At 54.2% G+C, this 24,819-nt stretch overlaps 3 protein-coding genes across 10 annotated transcripts; 1 reads left to right on the top strand and 2 right to left on the bottom strand.

Moving 5' to 3' along the window:
• Nucleotides 1-76: 76 nt before the first annotated feature.
• On the bottom strand, nucleotides 77-12,551 carry BORCS8 (BLOC-1 related complex subunit 8). 5 transcript variants are annotated; one of them, XM_045081192.1, is made up of 6 exons: nucleotides 12,463-12,551; nucleotides 9,628-9,740; nucleotides 9,087-9,151; nucleotides 5,138-5,248; nucleotides 3,767-3,842; nucleotides 77-1,595 (listed from the first exon to the last, which is right to left on the bottom strand). In XM_045081192.1, the coding sequence occupies exons 1-5, from the start codon at nucleotides 12,497-12,499 to the stop codon at nucleotides 3,809-3,811; spliced, it is 360 nt and encodes a 119-aa protein (XP_044937127.1). In that variant the 5' UTR covers nucleotides 12,500-12,551; the 3' UTR covers nucleotides 77-1,595; nucleotides 3,767-3,808. The 5 variants fall into 5 exon arrangements, with proteins under 5 accessions (XP_044937127.1, XP_004760935.1, XP_004760936.1 ...); XM_004760878.2 differs by lacking the exon at nucleotides 77-1,595 and adding an exon at nucleotides 2,299-3,528; XM_004760879.2 differs by lacking the exon at nucleotides 77-1,595 and adding an exon at nucleotides 2,299-3,414.
• Nucleotides 12,552-12,560: 9 nt separating this feature from the next.
• RFXANK (regulatory factor X associated ankyrin containing protein) lies at nucleotides 12,561-18,367 on the top strand. Of its 4 annotated transcripts, none has more exons than XM_004760875.3 (10): nucleotides 12,561-12,660; nucleotides 12,909-13,513; nucleotides 13,965-14,159; nucleotides 15,426-15,509; nucleotides 15,648-15,713; nucleotides 15,923-16,023; nucleotides 16,195-16,320; nucleotides 16,684-16,750; nucleotides 17,127-17,207; nucleotides 18,147-18,367. In XM_004760875.3, the coding sequence occupies exons 3-10, from the start codon at nucleotides 13,973-13,975 to the stop codon at nucleotides 18,215-18,217; spliced, it is 783 nt and encodes a 260-aa protein (XP_004760932.1). In that variant the 5' UTR covers nucleotides 12,561-12,660; nucleotides 12,909-13,513; nucleotides 13,965-13,972; the 3' UTR covers nucleotides 18,218-18,367. The 4 variants fall into 4 exon arrangements, with proteins under 4 accessions (XP_004760932.1, XP_044937110.1, XP_044937106.1 ...); XM_013060634.2 differs by having other exon boundaries at nucleotides 12,608-12,700; XM_045081175.1 differs by lacking the exon at nucleotides 17,127-17,207.
• On the bottom strand, nucleotides 17,820-19,889 carry LOC101685319 (nuclear receptor 2C2 associated protein). Its single transcript, XM_004760876.3, has 5 exons — nucleotides 19,556-19,889; nucleotides 19,296-19,386; nucleotides 18,963-19,068; nucleotides 18,820-18,887; nucleotides 17,820-18,545 (listed from the first exon to the last, which is right to left on the bottom strand). The coding sequence occupies exons 1-5, from the start codon at nucleotides 19,591-19,593 to the stop codon at nucleotides 18,429-18,431; spliced, it is 420 nt and encodes a 139-aa protein (XP_004760933.1). The 5' UTR covers nucleotides 19,594-19,889; the 3' UTR covers nucleotides 17,820-18,428.
• Between the last annotated feature and the right edge of the window lie 4,930 nt (nucleotides 19,890-24,819).

Genomic DNA, 24,819 nt, shown 5'->3' with positions numbered 1-24,819 from the left:
AATGCAAATAAACCAGGGACATGGAGAGCCCCCAGGCAGGGAGTGGAAGGGGTCTTCAGCCCAGTCCTGCTCTTTGAATGGAGAAGACTATTTATTAATCACTAGGGGAGATCGCAGAGAGGGACCGTGGATGATGAAGGGGGCCCTGGGAGGGTCTGGGGGACCCCACGACTATGCCCACCTAGTTCACAACACGGAATAGCCCACGGCAGCCCCTGGAGTATATGCAATGAACTCATTTGGCTGTCCGTCTGACCCCTAGGTCTGAAAGGGCTGGGCTTTCTTGCTCACCAGGGCATCCCCTGGGCAGGGCCTGGCCCACAGAGGGCAGTCAAGGTTGGCTGGACAAATGACTGCTTGATGGACAGGTAGAAGGACAGCTGGACAAGAAATGCCTTCAGAGTTGGCCAACAGAGGGCGAGTGACTCTGGGGTGCCACACACCAGTCAAGGCCATTAATGGGATGGCCCTAAGGATCCTCCCTCGCCGCCAAAATGAGCTGGGGGCAGCGGGGAGGCAGGATGGCGAAATGAGGCCCCTAATACACCCCAGAAAGGAGACAGAACTGACCCATTTCCTGGCAGTAGGAGGTAGTCCTTCTCCCACACCTCCTGTGTTCATGAACCCTGTCCTAGGCCCTTAGGCTCTTCCACAACACTGACACCCCACCAGGACCCTCTCCCCCCTAGGGTGCCCCGATCCTTGCCACCCCTCTCTTCCAACCACCCACACCACCAAGGGAGGTGTGGGGATCCCCTCAGAGCAGCGGGTGTGGGACCCACCCAGACTCCACCCCACAGACGACTCCATTCTGATCTCCCCGATATGTGGTGCTGGACACTGCACCAGTACACAGCTGGCCTCAGCGGGGGGCAAATTGTGCCATGACCTTCCAGCCTTGACATTCATAGCAGTCAGTGTGGGCTCTTCTGTAGTCAGCAGAAATGGACTCGGAGCAATTTTGGTGAATATGGTAAGTTGCAGACTAATGAAACTGAAGAATCAAGTTTTGCTAGTGTCGGGTACAGCTGGGTCCAAGACCCCATGAGTGTTCTTGGTCTGCCATCTGCCTAGCTCAACGACCCTCACGAAAGATGGTGACTTTCCCATGCTTCCCAGCAAAATTCCTGCGTTGGTGGTATAGTGGTGAGCATAGCTGCCTTCCCAGCAAAATTCCTGGGTAAGACCGCTCACCGGGTCACACGCTCATGTCCACCCCATCACAGTGACCTGGGAGATGGAGGCTCTGATTGGCCAGGCCAGTGTCCCACGGCCACCCCTGTAATTGAAGGTGGCTTTGCCATATGGCCTGAGTCTGGGGTAGGCGTTTCTGCTCAAGACAGAATGTGGGCCACGCATGCAGGCACACAAATGTCCGCCTCAGCCTACAGAGAAGGTCCAAGCCAGTTTTCCTTGTCCAGGTGGAGAAAGGGAGGACCAGAGAGGCCCAGGTCTGGGGTCCAGGTCACACAGCATCTGAGACAGGGCTGGGACTAAGCCAGACTGGAGTCCACTGACCTTGTACAGCTCATGCCACCTCTGGAAGGCTCTTTTTCCATTTGTACTTGTGGGTGACACCTGCCTTACAGGGCTGCCTGAGGATGAAGGATGAAAAGATGAGCCTTCCAAAAGCCCCAGCATGGTGCCAGGCACAGTGGGTGGTTGATCAGGTTTAACAGGATGGCAGTTATTGGTCTGCAGGCCTGTGGCCATGACCGTGTCCCTGATTGATGGGGGGCAGGTAGAAGTCGAGGAGCAGCAAAGCCTTGTCTCTAGACATTCACAGAGGGCCCCCAGAGGCTCTGGGCAGAAGAGGAATGTGCTGGCCACACTTGCTTGGTTTTTAGTCCCTGCCAGATCCCAGACTTGTGTCCAGAGGCCCAGCTCTAGTTGGGCTGAAGGGCGAGGGTTAGGGAGAGGTGGGAGACCCTCAGGGCTGCACGGCCACCCGGATGAGACAGCACCTGAGGCAGGAGCTTGGGTGGGACTGGGAGAAATGAAACCCAGGGCTTGGATGGTCTGGATATGACTCCCTCTTCTGGTCAATGGCAGTGACCGCGTCTCACCTGTCTGGAGCTTGTTTCCTCTTCTGTAAAAGGGAACCGTGCCTACAGGCCCAGGACTGGAAAGGCAGGTGAAGTCAGAGGCCAGGGGAGACTAGAACTTGATGCTATAAAGGTCACGAACCACCCTGTGGGGAGCGGTGCTGGGGGAAAAGTGGGGATGGCAGGCTCTGTGAGGGACAATGGGCAGCAACTCGAAGAGGAAGGGACCAGGGTCTGCAGGGACCAGGCAGGATCAGGAGGAGCCACAGAGCATTTTATTCAGAAAGGTCTGCAGCAGCAGAGGGATGGCAGGTGACACGGGCTGTAGGAAGGGCAGTAGCCTTGAGGCTGGGGAGGGGCACCGGGGCAAAGAGATGGGAGGGGAGAGAGAAGGTGATGTGTGAACCCAGGGCTGGCGGGCACCTGGTGCAGGGCCCTGGGTGGGCTGCTGAGCCTCTGGGCAGCCCCTCTGGCTCCAGGCCCTCCCAGATGCCCCATAGGCGATCCCACAGCCTGCAGAAGTCCTCAGTACCCCCAGACAGAGAGCTAAACCTGGCACACAGCAGGCGTTCATTGAGTACTCTGACTGCACAGGCATGAGCTCTGCTGCTTCTTAGGTCTGGGAAGGGGCTGTTGCTCGGGGGCTGGGAAGGCCCTGTTGCACCCATGCCTCCCCAACCCTCCAAGAGGGCCTCTGAAGCCCAGTGTGCCATCACTGTGGCTAGCAAATGAGCAGGGCTTTAAGAGATACAGAGTTGAGGGCTAGAAAGTCCCTCAGAGGCCTCCCATCTGCCGGGGTCTGTCCTCCATGGGCAAAGAATAGCATGCAGCTGGCCTTGACTAATAGGACATTCACAAGGGGAAGCAAGAAGATGCTGGATGAACACAGGTACACTGGGGCTGCCCTCTTGGCACCTGGTCTCCAGAGAAGCCTGGGCAGGCCTGCCAGGGAGGCTGGGCACAGGAGAACTGGAGCCCCAACAGCTGATAGCACTGGTCGATGTTCAGACGTGTGAGCAAAGCCACCTCTGACTGGGCAGCCCCATCGAACTCTGAGAGTGCCAGATGGTGGCCTCTGGCTAAGCCCCGCCAAACTGCCCAGCAGACCCAGCCCACGCTGCAGAACTGTGAGCAGCCAGATGACTGGTGTGTCGGCCACTAAGCTCTGGAATAGCTTGTCATGCAGCAGCAGCTGACGGCTACAACACACGGCACTGGGCAGCAGCGCCCTCTGCTGCCTGATGAACCACTCTGACAGAAGGGAACAGCAGAGACCAGAGAGGGGAGGGACCTCCTCAGGGTCACACAGCAGGTCGCAGTGGAGCAGAGATTCCTGAGCTGGGTGGGTAACGGCCATGCTGGGCTCTGCCTGAGGGAACAGCATGAGTAAAGCAGACAGCTGGCATGTGGCAGGCTAGGAGAAACATGGGAACCCCTTTCTGTCTTGGCAGGTGTGTTGTGGGGTGGAGACAGGGCCTGTGGTCTGGAGAAGGGACAGGAAGATGGCAGAAAGGGCATGAGGGAGAAAGGCTGATGACGTCTGGAGCAGCGAAGGCCTCAAGGTTCCTACGACCCTGAAGCCTCGCACTGAGGAAAGCATCCTACCGGCCCCAGGGAGAAAGCCCCAGCGGTTAGACAAGCAGGTCCCTTCTGGGACACAGACAGGGTGGATTAGTTCAGAACACGGAGGACAGAGGCTCACAACCCCACTTGTCACTGACCTGAGTCAGAGGGGCCGAAGCACCTCCAAGTCTCTTCTGGGATCAGGCTGAGGAGGGCAGGGGTGGTTCCTCAGGGCTGGAACAAAACATGTGCAGCGCCCCTGAGGCCAAGGTCAGAGCCCCTTGGGCCTGCTCAGTCAGGCTGGAGATGGGCCTGGGTCACCCTCTAGTCCCCTAAGACCCCGGCCACAGCCTTCAGGGAACCCTCTGTAACCATGGGCCCAGCCACCGACTTCAGAGGTCATGGCGGGGACTCACGCAGGCCCGGGCCCTTCAAAGCCACAGGGCCTGCTCAGGGAAGCGGCAGCAGCACCTCAGTGGCTCCGGCCTCTTTCGGAAGCACTTGCATCTTCAGAGCGGCAGGCACAAGCAAGGCCTTCGAAAGCACTCAGCGGACCATGAGTGAAGAGTCAAGAGCCATGGCCCTCTGCAGCCCTACTGTGTCCAGGGTGCCGTGTGTAACACCACACAGTACATTCATCTGGACGGCTGTCACTGCCCTGCAGCAGAAGGAACCCAGAGACAGGTACGTGGGACTAACTCAGAGCCGCAAGCCCCTTCTCACACATCCTCGGGGCTTTTTTGTTTTTGACAATTCTTGTGTCTCAGTTCTCAGCAACAGTGATGCAGATTTTTTCCTTCTTTCTTTCTAAATGTCTGGTGGGGGACAGGCACGCCGGAGCCCCAAACTGCAAGGGCCAGACACACCTCAAAGTCGAGCTCCAGCTCACGGCACATGCCCGGGGGTGGTTCAAATGCATGTTTATTATGTTAAAATGACAATGAAAACAAAAACTCTTTCCAGGGCGCAAGGACTTGAGGCCATCTGGTCCCGGGTCTGAAGCCTCCTTCAGCTCCGGGGCCCCTGCCCACCCCAAGGTGGGCAGCCACACCTACCTCCTAGCCACACCCACCTCCTAGCCCTTCCTCCAACACCAGCCCCAGGGCCTCTGGCCTCACCCCTGTCAAAACTGGAGCACCCTCCCCACTGCACCTCTGCACAGTGTGCAGGCCTCTGCTCCCACCTCCCTTTCCTTCCTGCAGGCATGTGAAGTGCTCTCATCTGTTCTGTGTTTACACAGTCGCTGTGTGCCTCCCTGTGAGACCACGAGCACGCAGTGTTGGTCACTGCCGTGTCCCCCATCCCCAGCCGGGGCCGGGCCCACAGCAGAGCTCAGGACTAGGAGCTGAGTGGCTGAATGGTCCCCGCTACAGATGCCGAAGGACAGGAGGAAGCCACCAGACACCGTGAGATGAGGAAAAGGAGCTGTCGGAGGAGCGGAGCGAGAAGCGGCAGTTCCCGGCTGAGCAGCAAAGGTCCTCACAGCGAGGAGGCTGAGGGCAGCAGGAGCGGGCGGTCCCCGGAGCTACCTGTGGCCCTGCGCAGTGGCGTTCATGTGGTCCCGGATGCTGATGGCCTGTTTGAGAAGACCCTCCACGCTGCGGAAGTAGAGGCTGCTGTCCACCAGGTTCTTCACGGCGCTGAAACGGGAGGACGGACCGGTCAGTGCCACACTTGCCTTACCCTCCCCGTCCCAGGCCTGCCCATGTATCCTCCCTACCAGAGGCTCGTTGGGGGCCCACACGGGCTCAGGGCCAGCAAGTACCCTGCGGATTCAGGCACCTCCTCCCCGAGGGCTCATCGTGGCCTTCAAGTTTCAATTTCCCTGCCCTGCGTAGATGGCATCCATCCAATAGAACACATGATGGCTAGAAGCAACTTTTAAATTCTTTTTTTTTTTTTAAGATTTTATTTATTTATTTGACAGAGAGAAATCACAAGTAGATGGAGAGGCAGGCAGAGAGAGAGAGGAGGAAGCAGGCTCCCCGCCGAGCAGAGAGCCCGATGTGGGACTCGATCCCAGGACTCTGAGACCATGACCCGATCTGAAGGCAGCGGCTTAACCCACTGAGCCACCCAGGCGCCCCTAGAAGCAACTTTTAAATTCTTATTTATTTATTCATTTAAGTCCTCTCTACACCCAGCATGGGGCTCAAACTCATGACCCTGAGATCAATGGTCGCATGCTCTTCCGACGGAGGCAGCCAGGTGCCCCGAGATGCACCTTTTACATGCCTGCTGCCAGGTCACCTCATGGTTTCGTTTGTTTGGCTGAAGATTTTATTTATTTATTTATTTTAAAGATTTTATTTATTTATTTCACAGAGATAGGCAGAGAGGCAGCCAGAGAGAGAGGAGGAAGCAGGCTCCCTGCTGAGCAGAGAGCCCGACGCGGGGCTCGATCCCTGGACCCCGGGATCACGACCTGAGCCGAAGGCAGAGGCTTTAACCCACTGAGCCACCCAGGTGCCCCAAGATTTTATTTATTTGAGAGAAAGAGCGCACACGCTTGAGAGAGAGAGCGAGCGCACAAGTAGGGGGAATGGCAGAGGGAGAGAGAGATGCAGGCTCCCATTGAGCAAAGAGCCTGACTCAGGGCTCGATCCCAAGATCCCAGGATCATGGCCTGAGCCAAAGGGAGATGCTTAACCGAATGAGCCCCCCATCCGAGCCCCCCAGCCACCCCAGATCACCTAATGTTTTGAAGAAGCTATAAGCCTGTAAAGATGGCCTCAAAGACATCCTGGCTTTCCTCTCAGATAATCTATTCCTGCCTCTGAAGAAAGCTTTATCAACTCAACTATGAAAAGCTCTGGAGGTTGAGTCTGGAGGGAACTAGAATAATTCACCACCAAATGGGGGTGGGAGGGCACTATGGCAAAGCTGTGCTAACCTCATGTTGGTACCACACTGAGGAATGTCTAAGGAAAGTGGCCCTTCTGAAAGTACTGCAGAAAATATTTACCAGGCCACTCAGGGCCTTGCTGATGCCAGCAAGTCACCAGCATAACAGCTGCAGGAACAATGAAAAGTGTCTTTTTAAAGCTCTTCTATTAAAGACAAAGAAATCACTCCCACTTGTTATCAGTCAGGAATCTGCTGGAAAATGGCCAAGAGATCAAAGCCAGGGGTGGGGTGGGGGGTGGCAGGGGTGAAGGGGGGTCTGGGGGGGAGGGGAGGAGCCTTGGCCAATACCCGCTGTTAGCTTGCTCATCTTAGCACCACCAAACGCGGTCAGCTCTAGGATTTGCCCACCTTGATAAAAAACTTTCCACTGTTAAGTTCCCTATGGAATAGTTTACCCCAATTCAGTAACTTTAAATTTCACACCGTTAACACTGTGTAAAGCATTCTGAACAACTAGAAGATAAGGGCTCTTTCACGTCCCTAAAAGGAAACCTGGTCTCTTAGCAGACAGAAATTTGCCTCTCCCTCAAGAGAAGCACTCAGAGTACTCCAGCCTCCTGTCTAGCTCAGCATGGCCCGGTGGAACTTTCTGGAACATCTTTATCCACTGACTTGGCTGCTAAGCAGTTAAAATATGATTATGTGAGACAGAAGGGCTGAATCTTTTATTTCATTTTGCTGCATTAAAATCTGAGTGTGAACAGTCCCCCACAGCCCAGACTCCTGTGCTAGATGGGGCGGCTAGAAGAACCGGGACAAAGTACAGATTCTGATGTGTTCCTCCTCGCGGCTGTCCAGGAGCGGTCTGGCAGCTGTCTGGCAGCTGTGAGAGAGAAAGTCCTCTACTTCTTTACTACTCTTCCTTGAGCTAATCAAGGAGGGTGTTTGAGGCCATCAGCCTCAAGAAGATGCCATCTGTCTGGGCTGCCTTCTGTCCCAGCGGAGGAGTCCAGGCTGCTAATGGCAGAACACACAGCTCAGTGCCCCTGGCAGCAGGACTGCCTGTCAAGGAGCCCTCGCCCACACAACAGGAACAGGCAGGCCAAGCCCGTGGTGCCACAGATGAGAACGGCTGGGATTTCTGGCCTCCACCAAAATGACTTAGCCAGCACAAGGGACAAGCAGCACTTCTAAACAAAACTGCCGGGCTCCCGAGGCAGACAGAACGAGCCAGGCCATTACACATATTCAGGGGAACCAACAGAAGAGCGGGAGGCGAGACCTGCAAAGGAGCAAGGATGACAAGGAACGCTGCCTGCTGGTTTTGGCTCTCTCACACATCCTTCCCTTGGGAAGGGGGCAGGGATCTGAAGATTTAGCCAAAGCTAAACACAAAATAGGAAGAATGAGATTCAGTGGTCCACCCACGTTCACAGCAGCGCTCTCCACAGAAGCTAGAGCATGGGCGCCACCCGGAAGTCCACTGCCAGACGTGGTGCCTCCACGCAGTGGGATGGCACTTGGCCTTCAAGAGGAAGGACATTCTGACTCAGGCTGTCACATGGGTAGACCCGGGGGACAGCACATGGAGGGACAGGAGAGGACATGAAAAGACAAATCCTGGAAGGTTCTATTTATGTGAGGTCCCTCAAATGGCCAGATTCATAACCAGGAAACAGAATGGTGGGGGCCAGGGCCTAGGAGAGAGGGGAAGGGGAGTTAGGGTTGACCAAGGAGTTTCAGATTTGCAAGATGAAAAAAAATTCTGGAAATGGATGGTGGGGACAGCTGCCCAGCATTATCAATGTATTTAATACCACTGAACTGTACACTTAAAAATGGTCGAGGTGACACATTTTGTGTATGTTACACAGTAAAAAAAACTGGAGGAGCGCCTTGCTGGCTCACTAAGTGGAACCTGGGGCTCTTGATCTCAGGGTTGTGAGTTCAAGCCCCACACTGGGTGTGGAGCCTACTTAAAGTTTAAAAAAAAAAAAATTGGAAAGAAATAAAAATTTAAGGGGTGCCTGGGTGGCTCAGTCTGCTAAGCATCTGCCTTCAGCTCAGGTCATGATCCCAGAGTCCTGGCACCAAGCCCCATACTGGGCTCCCTGCTCAGCAGGGAACCTGTTTTTCCCTTTCCACCTGCCCCCCATCCCCACTTGTGCTTTCTCTCTCAAATAAATAAGGAAATCTTTAAAAAATAAGTAAATAAAAATAAAAATTTAAAAATAAACAGCCATATTTGTGCTTTGGCTCTCCCCCCAAGCTGCTGCTCACCCCACTAGCCAGTCTGTGGTCCTGGCTGTGGCAGGGAAATGCCCCTTGAGACCTTGGCTCCCTGGCCCAGGTAGCACCTCCCTGAAACCATTACCACCCTGTGCCACATGGGGAGGGACTCCCGAAGCAGCCTGTCTGAGGCACATGTGGATTGGGGCGATGGTGAGAGGAACCTGCCTGTGCTGGAATCCGCTGTATGGCCAGGTAAGCCGAGATGCACATGCCCCAACTCAGGTGCATTCAACAGGGCAAGATTCACTGGGCGGGTGGCTGTGATGTGCCTGAATGCCCAAGAGCTGACCCCGGGGCACAGTGGGACCAGCCCGGGAGTGGGGAGGCCACCTCGCTCACCTGCAGGCATACTCCACTGTGTAAATGGCTCCCTGGCTCTGCTCCTCCCACCGTTGCATGTCGGCCTGTGGGGGATGGGAAGCTGTTAATGAGAGGGCTCCCACCTCCATCCTCCTAGTTCTCTGGGATGGAGCGCCTGATCACCCATCACCATGGCCACAGAGACCAGCCCCCTCCATCCCGATCTTTCCTCCTACAGATCCCCTGCCCCACCAGTCTGGGCTTTCTGTGAACACCTGGCTACCGTGCTTCAGGGCCTTTGCTCTGGCTATTCCCTCTGCCCAGCACACCTTTCCCTCGGGTCCACGTGCAGCTGCCTCCTCCCTTCTCACCACACAGGTCACAACTAATGCACATCCTGCTGCCCTCTTCTTCCAAGTCTGTCCACCCAAGGCCCCAACCTGTCTCAGTGACCCTCTGCCTCCTTGCCGGTGTCCCAGCCTTGACTCCGCCCCCAACAGCCCCTGCTCCACAGAGCAGGTCTCAGCTCATAACATGAGGACTCTCAGGGAGGACAGGGACAGGAGCAACTGGGGCTCACCTTATGCTGGGCCAGCTCGGGCAGAGAGCGGCGCACGTGCTCCTGCAGCCGGTATAGGGCCACGGACGGCTCGTTGGCCAGGACATAGACGCTCTCAGTGAACTTGTCTGTGACTGGATCGGGAATCGACAGTTGGGGTAGGAGTTGATGGGGCCGGGGCGGGGAGTGGGGGTGGTGGTGGCAGAACAAGGGGAAGGGTAGGGAGACACAAGGAGACAATGTGTAAGACTCTTGACTACTTAATTCATGAATCCAGCTAGAGCAGGGACTGTCCAGGAGCTGGGTCACCTGTGGCCCCAGGGATAGGTGGAAGGAGATGGTCACAAAACGGCCTCAATTAATCATGATGCTAACCCATCGGGGCACTCACGATCCTTCCCCTCCTAAGCCTGCTTCTGTCCACTTGGACCCCCTCACCTTCCTTGTATCCCAAGATACAAATCTGAGATTCTTCTTCGAGGAACCCACCAGTTACTGCATCTGAAAATGCCTGGATGCTCAGATCCCTGGATGGCCTTCAGTCATGACTGACCATGAAAGGATATTAAATCATGCCCCATGCCTTCTGCTGGGACAATGTATACCTCATCCTTCTGAGTCCTCCTGAAGGATCAGGCTGAGAATTTTACCTGACAGCACTCCTTGCTCAGCTTCCTCCCTATCCTGTTGCCCCCTTCCCTCATCCCTTCTTACACTACACCACACCCACTGGTCTGGGTTTGGCCACCTCCCACCTGGATACCAGGTTCAGTCAGCTCCTCCCTGGTCTCCCAGCTCCCCCTCTGCCAACAGTCTGATCTCCACACAACAGATGGAGTGAGCATCTAATGACCATATCAAGTCTTTCCCTCCCTTGTCTGAAATCCTCCCATGGCTCCCATCCGCCACAGCAGAAAATCACTCAACTTACCATGACCCATAAGGCTCTGTATATTTTGCCTGCTGTTGCCCTCCCTGTCCTCCCCACCCTCCACCCATGGCACAATGGCCTCCCGGAACACAAAGTGTTCCTTGAACACTGCCAGGACTGTCCCAAAAGAACTTTCAGAGATGACAGAAAGGTTCTATAATCTATAATTGTCCAATAATGTAGCCACTAGGCACATATGGCTACTGAGCACTTGAAATGTGGCTAATATGACTCACAAACTGAATCTTATTTTATTATTTTTTTACATTTTAATTCCAGTATAGATCACATACAGTTTTATATTAGTTTCAGGTGTACTAATGTAGTGATTGAATAATTCTATACATTACGTGGTGCTCAACCTATGAAGTTTAAATTTTACCTAATTTCAGTTAAATTAAATACCCACAAATACTGTGTGACCAGGAGTTGCTGTATTGCTGCACAGCTCTGAACACTTTGCCACCTCGGCGCCTCTGCATCTGTTGTTCTGCCACTGACCCGCCCTTCCCTCACTGACCTCTTTTCACCCCTTCTGTGTCAGATCAAATGTCACCTTCTGGGCACGGCCTTCCCTGATCAGCAAGCTTAATCTGATGTCCCTTCCACCTCATTCTCAACCTCAGCACTTGCTCATTTTCTTACACTTAAATTCTCATTCTTTATTAGGTTATATGTTTACAAAAAAAAAAAAAAAATCAAAGCTTGGACTCTGGAGTGGAGGGCAGGGGCTTCTCTGAGCCTGTTTCCTCATCTGTAAAATGGAATAATAGCACCCACCTTGAGGTTTGTTACACAGATGGGCCCCTTGCTATTGACCAGCATAGGGCTGTAGATGAGAGAGAACCTTGATGGGGGGTGAGGGGCACAGTCAGGGAAGGCTCTGCATGAGTCTGGCTAGTGACAGTCCGTCTAGCTCACTACCGCCCTCAGAAGGGCACAGCCCATCCTGCCATCTCCAAACTTGGAATCCTCGTTTTGAAATCTTCCTAGTCCTCCTCCTTTTGAAAATGAGAACAGCTTACCCTTCGGTGTCCTTGCAAATGAAATGTACTTGTGCCATCTAAATAATTAATTAGAAAACAAACGTGTGTAGGGGCACCTGGGTGGCTCAATGGGGTAAGACTGCCTTCGGCTGGGGTCATGATCTCAGGGTCGGGATCCAGCACTGCATCGGGCTCTCTGCTCAGAGGGGAGCCTGCTTCCCCCTCTCTCTGCCTGCCTCTCTGCCTACTTGTGATCTGTCAAATAAATAAATAAAATCTTTTAAAAAATTTAAAATAAAAAGGGTGTAAGAAAATACCAAAAACCTTTGTGATTTAAAAATCGTTTTTGACGGGGCGCCTGTGTGGCTCAGTGGGTTATAGCCTCTGCCTTCGGCTTGGGTCATGGTCCCGGGGTCCTGGGATGAAGCCCCACATCTGGGCTCTCTGCTCAGCAGGGAGCCTGCTTCCTCCTCTCTCTGCCTACTTGTGATCTCTCTCTGTCAAATAAATAAATAAAATATTTATTTAAAAAAATCGTTTTTGGCACTTGGTAATTTGTAAACGCGTGACTCACAAATATTTTAATGTAAAGCTAGACAAAAGCGTAAATGCATTCGGGAATAATACGCACGACTGCCAAGTCCCAGGCGTTCTTCCAATGCATTACAAATACCAGGTCAATTAATTCTCACAACAAACCTATGCGGGGCCAGGAAAGACTGCTATACACCCCATTTTACAGATGACAAGACCGAGGGACGGAGACTTTCTAAAGGTTTTAAAACTAGTCATCGAAAAAAAAAAAAAAAAAACTAGTCATCGGCCAAGCCAGGGTTAAATGGTAGTTCAATCAGTTCCCCTGCATGCTCCCTCCAAGCCACTGCCCCCTTCTTCCCTCTGTCGGGTCCCCCTGCTGCCCAGCCCAGGGCTCCGCACCACCTTTCTTTCCCTTGAGCTGCATCTCCGGTTCCTCCATAGCTACCACGGACCGTTCCGAAGACCGGAAGCGGAAATCGGGCGCTGGGGAAGAATACTTAAACCTCCCACCCCGTGAAACCAAACGCTATGCCATTCTAGTTCCGGTGTCAATTGGCCCGCCTTCCCCACTCCTCTCTGTAACCAGGCTGGAAAGAAGCCGTGAGTGAGAGACTGGGGAAGGAGGCACACCGGTGGGCGGGTGAGGAAGGGGCGGAAACCCCCTGAAGCTCCAGAAGGGACACCCAGACAGGGAGAGGCAAGGGTACCCTCCCTTCCCGAATTCCCTTTTCCGGGGGCAGACGGATTGGGGAAACGCTCCAGACATTGCCCACTTCGGGCTGTGTAAACGGTCTTTCTGTACCCCTTCTGCTGCCATTAGATTCTTACAAATGCTCGTAATCCCCCAGGACGCAAGGAGGGCATTGTTGTGGACGGGTGCAACGGTGTGTCGCCCCTTTAAATCCCTGACGCCCCGACTGCTCCCCGCCCACCGCCATCCGACCGGAGAAAGCCCCACCCATCCGGCCTCAACTGGAGCCTAGAGACGAGCTCCGGAAAAACCTGTGGGCGGAGCTGGGAAAGAGTGACGGAAGACAGGCGCAATGAAATCCTCGGAGCCCTCTGAGGCTCCACCCATCCCTCCTGACCCGGCCGGGCTCCCTCCGGAGTTGCCGGAGCAAGAACGCGCAAGTGCGACAGCAGTGCTCGGGCCCCCAGCGGAAACCACGCCCCTCCCTTGAGCCTTAAAGGGCCAGAAGCAGTTTCTGCTCTCGCCTTTAGGCACTTTTGGGGAGGCAGGGTGCGCAGGCGCAGTGGGGGAACTCTGGGGTGGGGGTAGTGGTCGGGTATCAAGTTGCTCCCTGTCCCGGCAGAAGAAACGGGGACGTTGAGGGTCCAGGCTCTAGCTTGCTCCCTCCTGTATCAGTTGGAGGAGAAAAGTTTGTGAATTGGGCCCCCAAGTTTTGGGGGACCCGGCCTTGCGGCGTGAGGTGACAGAGGAGGCTCGTTAGAGGTGAGTGGACCTCTTGGATCTGTTTGGGAGGGGCCGGTGGGGATGGGACCAATCACATCTTTGTTGAACACTCACTCGTTCCGGGGACACCCTCCCCCCCCCCCAAATAACTACAGGGAATGTTTATTAAGCTCTGCTCGTGTGTCAGGCCCCCAGCTTAGCTGTTTACAAGCATGATTTTGACATCACTTCCCTATTTTATTGAGGAAACTGAGGCTCAGATAAGTTAAATCATGTGCCCGGGCCTATAAGTGGAGGGATTCGGACCCAGAGAGTTGACCCCATTTTAAGTTAGGCATGTTATATGTGTCCTGGTTGGGGGTAGGATGGAGGAGTGGACCTGAAAGGAGTGTAGCCACCCTCGCTGTGCAAGGCTGGGTATGCTGTAGGTGCCTACTCAATAGGAGTTGTTGATAAGTATTGTTCTCTCCCCTTTTGATGCTTCATCCAGTTTCCCCCATGGAGCCCACCCAGCCTGCCGAAGACCTCGGTGGGACCCAGCAGCTTCCTATCCCCGAATTTGGGGACCTTGAAGATCCTGGGGATGAGGCTCCTGATGGCTCAGACACTGTGGTGCTCAGTCTTTTCCCCTGCACTCTGGAGCCCGGGAATCCTGAACCGGACGCTGGTGCCTCCTCACCTCAGGGTAGGTGGGATATTTCCCCTGGACTCCTTCCGCCTCTAGGACAGTGGAATGTCAGGCCCCAGATAGGACCTCTGTCTTTGTGTTTCTCTACCTAGCATGTGTCTTCTCTCTCCACCCAGTGAGAGATTGCTTTTATATGTACATAGACACACACACATACATGAATATATATGTATATATGATGCTTAAATCCACGTAACATAAAAGTTACTATTTTAAGGAGACTTGCAAACAATTCAGTGGTAGTAAGTACTTTCACAGTGTGGATAATCCCCCCTCTATCTCTTGTTACAGACCATTTCCATCACCCCAAAAGGAAACCCTATTCCCATTAGTAGTCACCCTCCATCCCTCCTCCCCTTCCTTCTTCAACCACTAATCTACTTTCTGTCTCTAGGGATTTGCCTGTTCTGGACATTTCATATAAATGAATCATACATGTCATTTGTGTCTCACTTCTTTTGCTCAGCATGATGGTTTTCTGTTTTAAGTCTTGTTTATCTAATCTCTACCTGGGGCTCGAACCCACGAGCCCGAGATCAAGAGTCACGGGCTCCTCCAACCGAGCCAGCCAGGAAGCCCTCAACATGATGGTTTTTGAGGTTCGTTCGCATTACAGCATGTCAGTGCTTCATTCCTTTTTCTGACCTGATAACAGTCCGTTCCAGACCACATTCTGTTTATCCGTTCACCCACTGATGGACACTAGGGTTGCTCCTCTTTGGGCGATCGTGACTACCGTTGCTGTACACATTGGTGTACAAGTTTTTGTCTGAGCCATTGATTTCAACTCTTAGGGGTAGATACCTAGAAGTGGAATTGCTGGGACAGATGGTGATTCTGTTGACCCTGTGGAGGACCCAAGGACTTCTTTGGACTGGAATCCTTGAACACATCGAATTCAGTACCTCTTGGGGCCTTGGTCCCTGCTTCTCCCACCTCTTCCCAGCGCTGCTTTCTTCAACTGACCAAGCTCTCCATTGGTATCCCATCCTCGGAGTGGCCTTCCCTGACCACCTTGTCTAAAAGGGACTCAGCCCCTGCCCTCCCCTCTTTCTGTTTTCTTCTCTTTTTCATAGCTCCTGAACACCTATTTTTCTATTCTGTCCCCTCCTTGAGGGCAGGGACTGTCTCATCTGCCCAGAACATCACCAGGTGGAGAGGAGAAAGGCTCATCTGGGTATCCAGGAGGGCAGAGTGAGTGAACAATGGTGTGGGGCACTGTCTTTGGTAGCTGAAAACTGAGGCCCTTCCTCTCTGTTCCAGGCAGCAGCTCCCTAAAGCATTCCACAACCCTCACCAACCGGCAACGGGGGAATGAGGTTTCTGCCCTGCCGGCCACCCTGGACTGTAAGTGGGCCTGTAGTCCCTCAGCCTCCCTAAGTAGTAGGAATAGTGGGGGCTGAGGGGAGCAACTTCGGGTGGGGTAAACAGAGGCACGGAGTGGGGACAGGACGGGTGAGGACTCTGCCTCTCTCTGGCCCCTAGCGCTGTCCATCCACCAGCTCGCAGCCCAAGGGGAGCTGAGCCAGCTGAAGGAACATCTGAGGAAAGGTGTGTGTCCACATGAGTCCACTGGTGTGTCTATACCCGTCTTGACCACATGTGCTGGGGTAGGCATGTGGGTACTGAAAGGACCTGAGTGTCCACATGTGTAACTCCCACTCCCATCTGACCCCAGCCACCCGCCCTGTCCCTGCTCCCGCCACACTAGGGAGAGTGGGCAGGGGTGCATCCCAGTGGTACCACCCCCCTCCTGCCAGGCGACAACCTCATCAACAAGCCGGACGAGCATGGCTTCACCCCCCTCATCTGGGCCTCTGCCTTTGGAGAAATCGAGACTGTCCGCTTCTTGCTCGAGTGGGTGCGTCCCAGCCCAGCTCAGGGCTTCCCAGAGACTGGAGGGTGGGCTGGGGTCCGAGTCTGCTGGTGCCCTGTCTATAAGATGGGGCTGCGATAGGTACTCCAGGATTCCAGGGTATGCCCCCACCCATCCCATCACCACTCCCTCTGCTCCCCGCTACCACCACTGCAGGGTGCTGACCCCCACATCCTGGCCAAGGAGCGGGAAAGTGCCCTGTCACTGGCCAGCATGGGAGGCTACACAGACATCGTAGGGCTGCTACTCGAGCGTGATGTGGACATCAACATCTACGACTGGGTGAGGCACCTTGCAGGGTACCAGACCTGTTCTAGGTGTTCAGAACACAAGACAGACCCATCCATGACCTCGCAGAGCTCCTAGTTCGGGGGGAAGGAAGACAATACGTAAACAGTCAGCTGAATTACAGTGAATAACACTGTAATAGCAGACACACAGGCAACTCCAAGAGCTCAGAGGTAGCCTATATAGCCAAGGGAAGTCAAGGAGGGCTTCCTGGAAGAAGGGGTATCTAAGCTGAGACCCAAAGGGAGGAATTAGACCAGGTGATGAGTAGGAGGAGGAACCACATTAAATTAGAGGGTTGGGGGTGTTGTGCAAAACTGGAAAAGACAGAATGTTGGTTGCCCTTGTCCTTGACAGAATGGAGGGACACCACTGCTGTACGCCGTGCGTGGGAACCATGTGAAGTGTGTAGAAGCCTTGCTGGGTAAGTGGGAGTAACAGCTGGCCCCACAGGAATCCTGAGGTCCAGGGAGGGGTCCAAGCTGATTGAACAGCTCTTGGAATGAGTGATCATGATCTGCTTTTCCCAGGGGACTGATTTGGGAACAGGAGATGGTGGGATAGTATGGGGGTCTGGCTGACCAGGTTGAACATCCATACCCTCTGTGCCTCAGGGGCCCTGGAGGTGGGGATGCTGTTGGCCACATTCTTCGGAGAGCCCAGGTTCTCATCCAGGCCCACATGGGCAAACAGCAGGCCTGTGGCTGTCCTGTGAGGGATCCCTGGACTTCCCAAGTCGCCATGCCCCATTCTGGGCTCCCGGTACCCCCGCCTCTCGTAGCACCTGCTTTGCTTTGCAGCCCGAGGAGCTGATCTCACCACTGAGGCTGACTCTGGCTATACCCCAATGGATCTTGCCGTAGCCCTAGGATATCGGAAAGGTCAGCCTGAGACATGGGGTGGTAACAGTGTGCTGTAGGCAGGATGACCGTGAAGGGGTACACAGGACATCTCTCTTAGTTATGTCAGATGCTAGCAGTGAGAGCATTCATGTTAGCAAACATCTAGTGCCACTGTGTACCTGGCCTGGGCACGTGCAGGAGGCTGACATGGGTCAGCGACTGGGTTCATCATGGGATACACACAGGCGCTGGGAGGCCCACAGGAAGCCCTGGCCCAGCCCCATGATAGGTGGGAGGCAGGGAGGGCTGCCTGAAGGCCTGACAGGTGGGAGGATGGTGTCCTGGCTGGAGGAACAGTACATGCAGAGGCCTGGCAGGATGAGAATATCAAGGAGGGGCTGGGCCACAAGGCACAGGCTCACCGAGGCCAACCCTCTCCATGGCAGGAGGTGGGTGTGAGCAGGACCATAGGCAGACCCCAGTTTGATTTTCTACTTCCCCCTTCAGCTTCCCCATCTCCAAAATGGAGAGAGCCTAACAGAACCAACCCCTTGGGGTCAATGAGGGATTCCTTTGAGATTTATCCCATTTGGGACAGAAATCATTCCTCATGGTCCTTCTCATCCTTTAGTACAAGTCACAAGTCACCAATTTTGTTTGGTAAAAATTATTTTTATGACCCTAAAAAGCATCCCAAAGTGCATTTCTACAAACCATGGGGAAGTTGAGTTTCCTGGCTTGGGTGCCTCAGTTTTCCCAGCTGTACTCTGTGAAGAAGAGTGTGGATTTCCCCATGTATGAAGTAGATCCTCCATCCATGTCCCAGGGTTTGGAGATCCCTGTTTGTTCCCTGAGAGGCAGGTGCAGTTCTCACGGTGGGAAAACCCAGCTCATCCTCCAGGAAAGTGCATAATTTGGCTGGTGCCTCTGCAGCCTCCACTGGACTTATGGGCCACATCTCCCCTGTCCTGTTTCCAGTGCAACAGGTTATCGAGAACCACATCCTCAAACTCTTCCAGAGCAACCTGGTGCCCGCAGATCCTGAGTGAAGACTGCCTGCTGGGCACTCAGATACTCAGGGAACAAAATAGTTGACCCAGAGCTGGGGAAACCCAGAACTGGCTTCAAAGGCAGCTCCTGGACGGACAGCGGGAGGGGATCCTTCCCAAGAGGAACCAATAAACCTTCTGTGTGCGTAACTTGAAGGGCTTTACTGTGCTTCCCCAGGGGCCTCCTGGAGGAGTCAGCTACCCAGGGATCTCACACCCTCTCCCCCAGCACCCGCAGGTGGTAGATGACAACTCGGCCAAAAAAGTCAGTGGCGTCCTCAAGGGTCACCTTCAGCTGGTCCACCTCGGCAGCTGGCACAGGGAAGGTGTGAGCACAAGCAGTCAAGGGAGATAGGTAGCTCATCATTTCCCATCTGTCAGGCCCAGCGTAGACATGACCAGTGTGCCACATGACCCAGCACATTCTGAGCCCCTCTGAAGCTCTCACACAGAACAGGGTACCACCAGCTCATTTTACAGATGAAGCAGTGGAGGCCCAGAACCCACTTACTCAAGGTCATACACCAGGGTCCATAGCTTTCAGAAGCACAGACCACCTCCCATCCCCCCACCTTGCCACCCCAGAGGCCCAGGCAGGATATCTGAAGGGAGTTGTTGTCCTCGGGATAAAAGTCCACAATCTTGCTAAGAGCCTCACTTCCCTGGGAACCTGCAGCAGAGAAAGGGGTAGGTGTGAGGCTGGGGTGTCCCTCCCAAACCCCCACCTTCCAGAGCCTTCCAGTACCTTCCAGGTGGCCCCGGCGACTGGAGAAGCCCCCCTGGAACTGGATCTGCAGCTGGGAGACACGGATGCGCTGGGGAAACTCTAGTATCACCCACTGGGAGGGGCCCTGGAAGGAGACAGGGAAACAGGCTCACAATCACTTGCTCAGAGCCCTGCTATTCCCGTCCCATTCACACAGTCTAGGGTGGGGTGGGGGGCGGAGCGTTGGCACACCTTCCCTCCTTGGCCAGCCTGACTCCCCAGCAGGAGTGCTCCTTAGTTCTCAAGTGCTCCTTAGTTCTCCGTGAATCTGATTCACGGGAGGGGTGGAGTCCCCAGGAAGAGGTGCCTCACCTGGTCCGAGTTCCAGCACGTCTCCTCATTCTGGTCGAACAGATGCTTCTTTCCAAACTGCCGGGTGTCGCGATTCAGCACTGAACTTACCCTGGAGGCACAGAATACCGGAGAAATGAGGGACTGAACGCGGCACCAAGGCCCCGCCCACTAAGGGGCCCGCCCCCTCCTCACCCCTCCAGCTTTCCCCGGCGGACCCAGCTCGGTCAACGCTGGACTCAAGGGCCACGCCCGCCGCTGCCCCAACCCTAGGTTCTCACCTGCTCACTGTCTCTGGACAAACCAAAGAGTGGGTCATCTCGACTCCACAAAGCCTCGCAGTCTCAGAGCTGACTTCAGCCGGTGTGCGAATCCCGGCGCCAACGCAGCCACGGCGGCACGACCTTCACACCCGATTCTGCAAGGGTTTCAAAGAAATTGCCAGTGACCCGAGGCCAGAGTTTCACAGCAGGGTTAAGGAAGGGAAACAGGTTTCATGTGGGTTTCGGGAGGTTGCTCAGGCTCGGAGCCTCCGTTTCTCGGCAAACAGCTCGGAGAACCAAAGCGAGACCCGGAACCACGAGGACACCGCACAGGCGCAGTGTGACTCAGACCCGCCCAGCCTGCGCTCCCGGGGCAGGACGTAATCTGAGCCCCGCCCCTCCGTGCCCGCCTCTTAAAGGGTTACCATCCCCCGATTAAGTTTCCGTTGGAGCTGGAGGAAGAAGGCGGGCATCTAAAACACTGTGTGCCGAGTGTGTGGGGCTCGCAGTCTCTGGTGCCTGTGGGTATAGAGCACTGGTTTTGGAGTCTGAGAGACTTACTATAATGATGTCTCCCTACCCGGGGAGGTCTGCCAAATCCATTCTGTAACTGCTAAGGCTGCCTCGCACCTCACTGCCTCCCAGGGACCAAAGGAAAAGCCGAGAAAGAGACCACGATGTTGCCTGTGCAGGGAGTCTTCATCAACCTCCCGTGTTTCAGATGGAACACAGGCTTAGCCTCCAAATCTTTCTTTCCAGTAAATGCTGCCTGGGACAGGCTTCATGGAGCGGGGCATGTGAAGTGGGTTTTGAAGGATGAACAGGGGTTTGCGAAACCAGATTGCACAAAAGCTAAATATTTGGTTCACTGATTTACTAAATGACTTGCTCCCTACTGCTCAGCTCTGTGCTGGGTGGTGCTGGGGACTGTGAAAGGCCTTGGTTCCAGCCCACCACCTGAGGGGCCCCCCCGATTTGGGTAAGACACAGCTAGACACACTCACCCCCAGACTCATGTAGCGAGGGCTGAACAAGAAAGAGAATAGGGCTGGGAGACCAGGGGTTCTACCTGGAGGGAGGGCTTTCTGGGAGAGGAGATATTGTGTCTGTACTTTAATGGGTGGGCAGGAATTTATCAGGGTAAGAAAAATGGGGTTAGATTTGTCCAGGCGGGAGAGCAGCATAACTAAAGGCCCGGTTGGGTGAAAGACCATGATTTTAGATAAAATATATGGAGCAAGATCCTGGGCCTGAAGGTGTTTGGGAAAAGGCAGGACACTGTCCCTGCTGCATGAATGGAAGGTTCTGAGACAGATCAGCCATTGGCAGGAGGCTGCAGGTTCCTGGCTTTAGCTGAATGATCTAGAATCCAGCCCCTTTCTTCAAGGGCTAGGGGAATGGTTCTCTTGGCATCCTGCTAGCATCGTCCCAAGCCCACTCCAGGAGAGGGGGCTGGCTGGGAAACTGGGGCACCAGCGGAAGAGCCGCCCCATCAGCCACTGCCTGCCAGGACTTCCTGCATTCAGTCATGGCCTGGTGCCATCTAGACCTGGATCTCTTTGTCTCAGGGCTGGGGCCAAGACTGCGGGTGGCAGAATAGACCTCCTTACACCCAGAGGAAGGTGGGAAGAGCATGGACCCTGGAGCGTCCAGATTTGGTTCGAATCTTGGGTGGGTCACTCACTCACTGGCCATGTGATCTTGGACAACTATGCTGACCTCTCTGAACCTCGATTTTCTCATCTGTAAAATGGAGGGAATTCTATTTATAGGACTGCTGGAGAATTCAGTGGATTCTATGGGCTGACATATAACAAAGATGGCCAGCCCATCCTGTGTTTGACTTGAAGTCACATTCTGTCTCCATCCACTGTTTCATTAAACCTTCTGTACGGGTCCATATCACCTCCATTTTACAGCTGAGGATACAGCCAATAGCTCCCAGGGAGGATATGCATGGCCCTAGGGCCCTGCACACCATTCTTGGTCTTGGCATGGAGCCACCTTGCCCATTGGGATGAGGCCAGCTCAGTACCCTCTTCCCGCCTCCTCACCCCACTGGCGCCTAGGCATGAAAGAACCTCCTGTTTCTCCAGGGAATTAGCAGCTCTAAGCTCCCAGCAGGGCAGCCAAAAGTGGCCCATTCATTTGCCTGGTGCGAAGAAACTAGCCACTCCCTCCCTCCTCACCCAGAGGTTGGGGCTGAGGAAGCTCTGGAAGAGCCAGGAGCTGCCACTCCAGTTCACCGAGGGAAACTGAGGCACAGAAAAGCAAAGTCATTTGGCTAAGGTCCTCCAGGGGGACCAAGATTCAAACCTGTCTGGCTCTGGAGGTCTTTTCCCCCTGGATTGGGTTTTGCGTTTGTCAAGAGAGGAAACAGGCTCAGAGAGGGTCAGGTATTTGCTGAAGTCACACAGCCAGTTTGGGTCAGCAAGGTCTCTCTCTGGGGATACAGCCCCACCCGTTGCAAAAAAACAAAACAAAAACAAACAAAAAAAAACAGGTCCAACTTCCCATGTGTTTGTCACAGCAGAGCTGGGTAGGAAAAGGTCTTCAGAAAGCTTCAAGCCTTGGTTTCCCCCTGGGGGATAAGTGTAATGATTGCTTTAAGGCCCCAGCCTAGAGTCTGTGGGGGTGAGGGTGACCGTTCCCAGGCCAGCAGGTCCCAGTGGGGCAGGTCCAGGTGTGACTTATCTGCCAGGGTCTGCCTGGTCGGGACAAGGCCCACCTTAGAAGAGACATGCACACTAGCTGCCGGCTGGACTTGTCAGTCCTAGCGAGGTGCGAGCCTGGGAACCTGGGAGCCTGGAGAAGTGGAGGTGACAGTAGGAGTGGGAGGGGGTGGCCGGGTGTGTTGAATGGTGAGCACGATTGGCTGGGCTCTGAGATGGATCTCTGTGCAGGTACCAGGGGGGCCCAGGGATTTTCATTGGGTGCTGGCTGTCTGGAGGTGCACCCTTGTCTATAAACAGGGTTAGAGGTGAGCGATGTGGGACAAATGTGGGCCTTGGTGGCTGCCGGCAAGGCAAAGGGGCAGTAGGTATGAACGGCGACACGTGTATTTGAGCGTGAAGGGGCTAGAGGTGTGGCTGGGATCGCAGCTATGAGTTTGGTTGTGTAACACAAGTGACTTGCGTGTGACCAAATGAGGTCGTACATGGTTGGTGTGACATATATGCGGCCTTGTCTCATGTGGTTCTATATAACCCACCCGTGCTGTCACAGTGTGTCTGGGATGTGATGTGGGTTAAGGGTTTGTTGGTGACATTGTGTGACACATGTGAACGGGACTGCTTGTGTCAATTCTGTGTCACCTTGGGTATGTTAAGAAGCACGTTGGAATACTGTCCACCCCTGAGAACCAGCTCTCCTGGAAGCTCCGAACTCCTGGCTCCTGCTCTTGCCCACCAGCCTCCTCGCCTGTTTCCTCCCCCAACTTCGCTCCAGCCCCTGGCCTGGGCCCCAGTGTGGGGGTACAGAGAAGGCACTCAGGGCTGGCGGGGGTGGATCACCCAATCCCAGTGCAGGCCTATAAATAGTTCTTTGAGCCCAGCAGATTCCCAGGCAAGGTTGCCTTATTCAAGCCCCCAGCAACAGCCCGCCCCTCCCACCTCCCCTGGGCCGCAGGCCAGCCCCTCTAAGCTCAGTCCTGGCACTGGCCAGGGGGACATGGGGGTAGGGAGGAAGGGTTGTAGAGAGGTGGGGGCAGTCAGGGGCGAGGGTCAACTTGGCTCTGAGGCCATGAACCTAGGCTCCCACTTGGCCTGTATCCATATCGTACAACCTCAAGCAGATGGTCCCACACCTCTGAGCCTCAGTTTCTCCAGCTGGAAAATGGGCAACAGCCCAACAGCAGCCCCCATCTTATGTGTTTACTTCCCACTTCATTCTCTCAGCAATCCAGTAAGACTGGGACTCTTATTAATTTTCCTTCTTTTAGATAAGGTAACTGAGACACAGAAAGATGAAATGGCCGGCCCAGAGTCACTTTCTTCGGAGTGGAAAAGGGACGTTTTGAACCCTGAACTCGTGGAGGCAAAGCTGCTTGGATCCCTTGCATGTTGCACAATCACACCCAGACCCCCGACCGCCCCACCAAATGCTGCCACGATCACCCCATACACCAGCCTGTCAGCCGCAGACACTGATCTCATCATGATCCCTGACCTCCATCTCTCCTCTGTGATGAGGACTGAACAGTAAGCGTCCCTTCCGGTGTGTCACTCTGACCCCTACGGCCATTACTGGCCCACTCCTGGACCAGAAGACTGGGGCCACATGCACGAGACATGGACCCATACCGATGCCTTGAGGCAACATTGCTCTCTGAGATTCTTCTTCAACCTTCACTCATTTCCATCCCCTCTTTGCTCTTTTGTAATATTGTCAAAACTATCTTGTCACCTATTTGTCCCCCCATCAGCGTGCACACACACGTGGGATAGGGGGGATTTACCATTTTCAGGTGTACAATTCAGTAGCATTAGTTATATGTGCCTGAGGGAGCAACGATCACCACTATCTTGTTCTAGAATACTTTCATCATCCCAAAAGGAAACCGGGACCCATTTGCAGTCATTCTCCATTGCCCCTCCCCCAACCCCCGGTAACCGCTAATCTACTTCCTGTCTCTGGATTTGTCTGTTCTAAACATGCCATATAAGTTGAACCATACTATGGTCTTTTGTGTCTGGTTTCTTTCACTCAGCATGCTTTCAAGATTCATCCATGATGTGTGTGTAGCAGCGCTCCTTCCCTTTTTATGGCTGAATAATATTTCTTTGTAATGGATCTGGACTTCTTAAGGTTGAAGTCTTTCTGCGAAGACTTGCCCAAAGCAAAAGCATTCCTGTGATAACAGTATCTGCTCATGCGCTATGCATGCCCACTGGATCAAGGAACGAATGAAAGAATGATACATTCAGGCTGCAGCTGATGGAAACAGCTGTGGGGTGTGACAAGCCTGGGCTCCAGCGCTGCGAGTCTCTCACCAACTATGTGACCCAGGGATATTCCTATCCTCTCTGAGCCTGAGCTTCCTCTCTACACGCGAGATAAAACAGCAACTGTAGCCAAAACTGCTTCAGGTGTGAGCCCTGGAAAGTCAGGCAGAGCAGGGTTGGAATCCCAGCTCTGCCCTTCCTCTCCGCGCTACCGCGGGAGCTACTTCGTTTCCCTGGGGCTCAGTTTCCACATCTGTAAGATGGGACAGACCCCACCATGGGGAGTCTGGGAATATTTAATGTGATTCCTGGGGCACATGAGCAAATGGTCAGGAAATC

This window comes from Mustela putorius, unplaced genomic scaffold (genome assembly GCF_011764305.1).
Source record: "Mustela putorius furo isolate JIRA1106 unplaced genomic scaffold, ASM1176430v1.1 tig00000095_pilon_pilon_pilon, whole genome shotgun sequence".
In the NCBI taxonomy this organism is placed as follows: Eukaryota; Metazoa; Chordata; class Mammalia; order Carnivora; family Mustelidae; genus Mustela; species Mustela putorius.
Note: the sequence above shows the minus strand (reverse complement) of the source record. Positions and strands in the feature narration are given on the sequence as shown.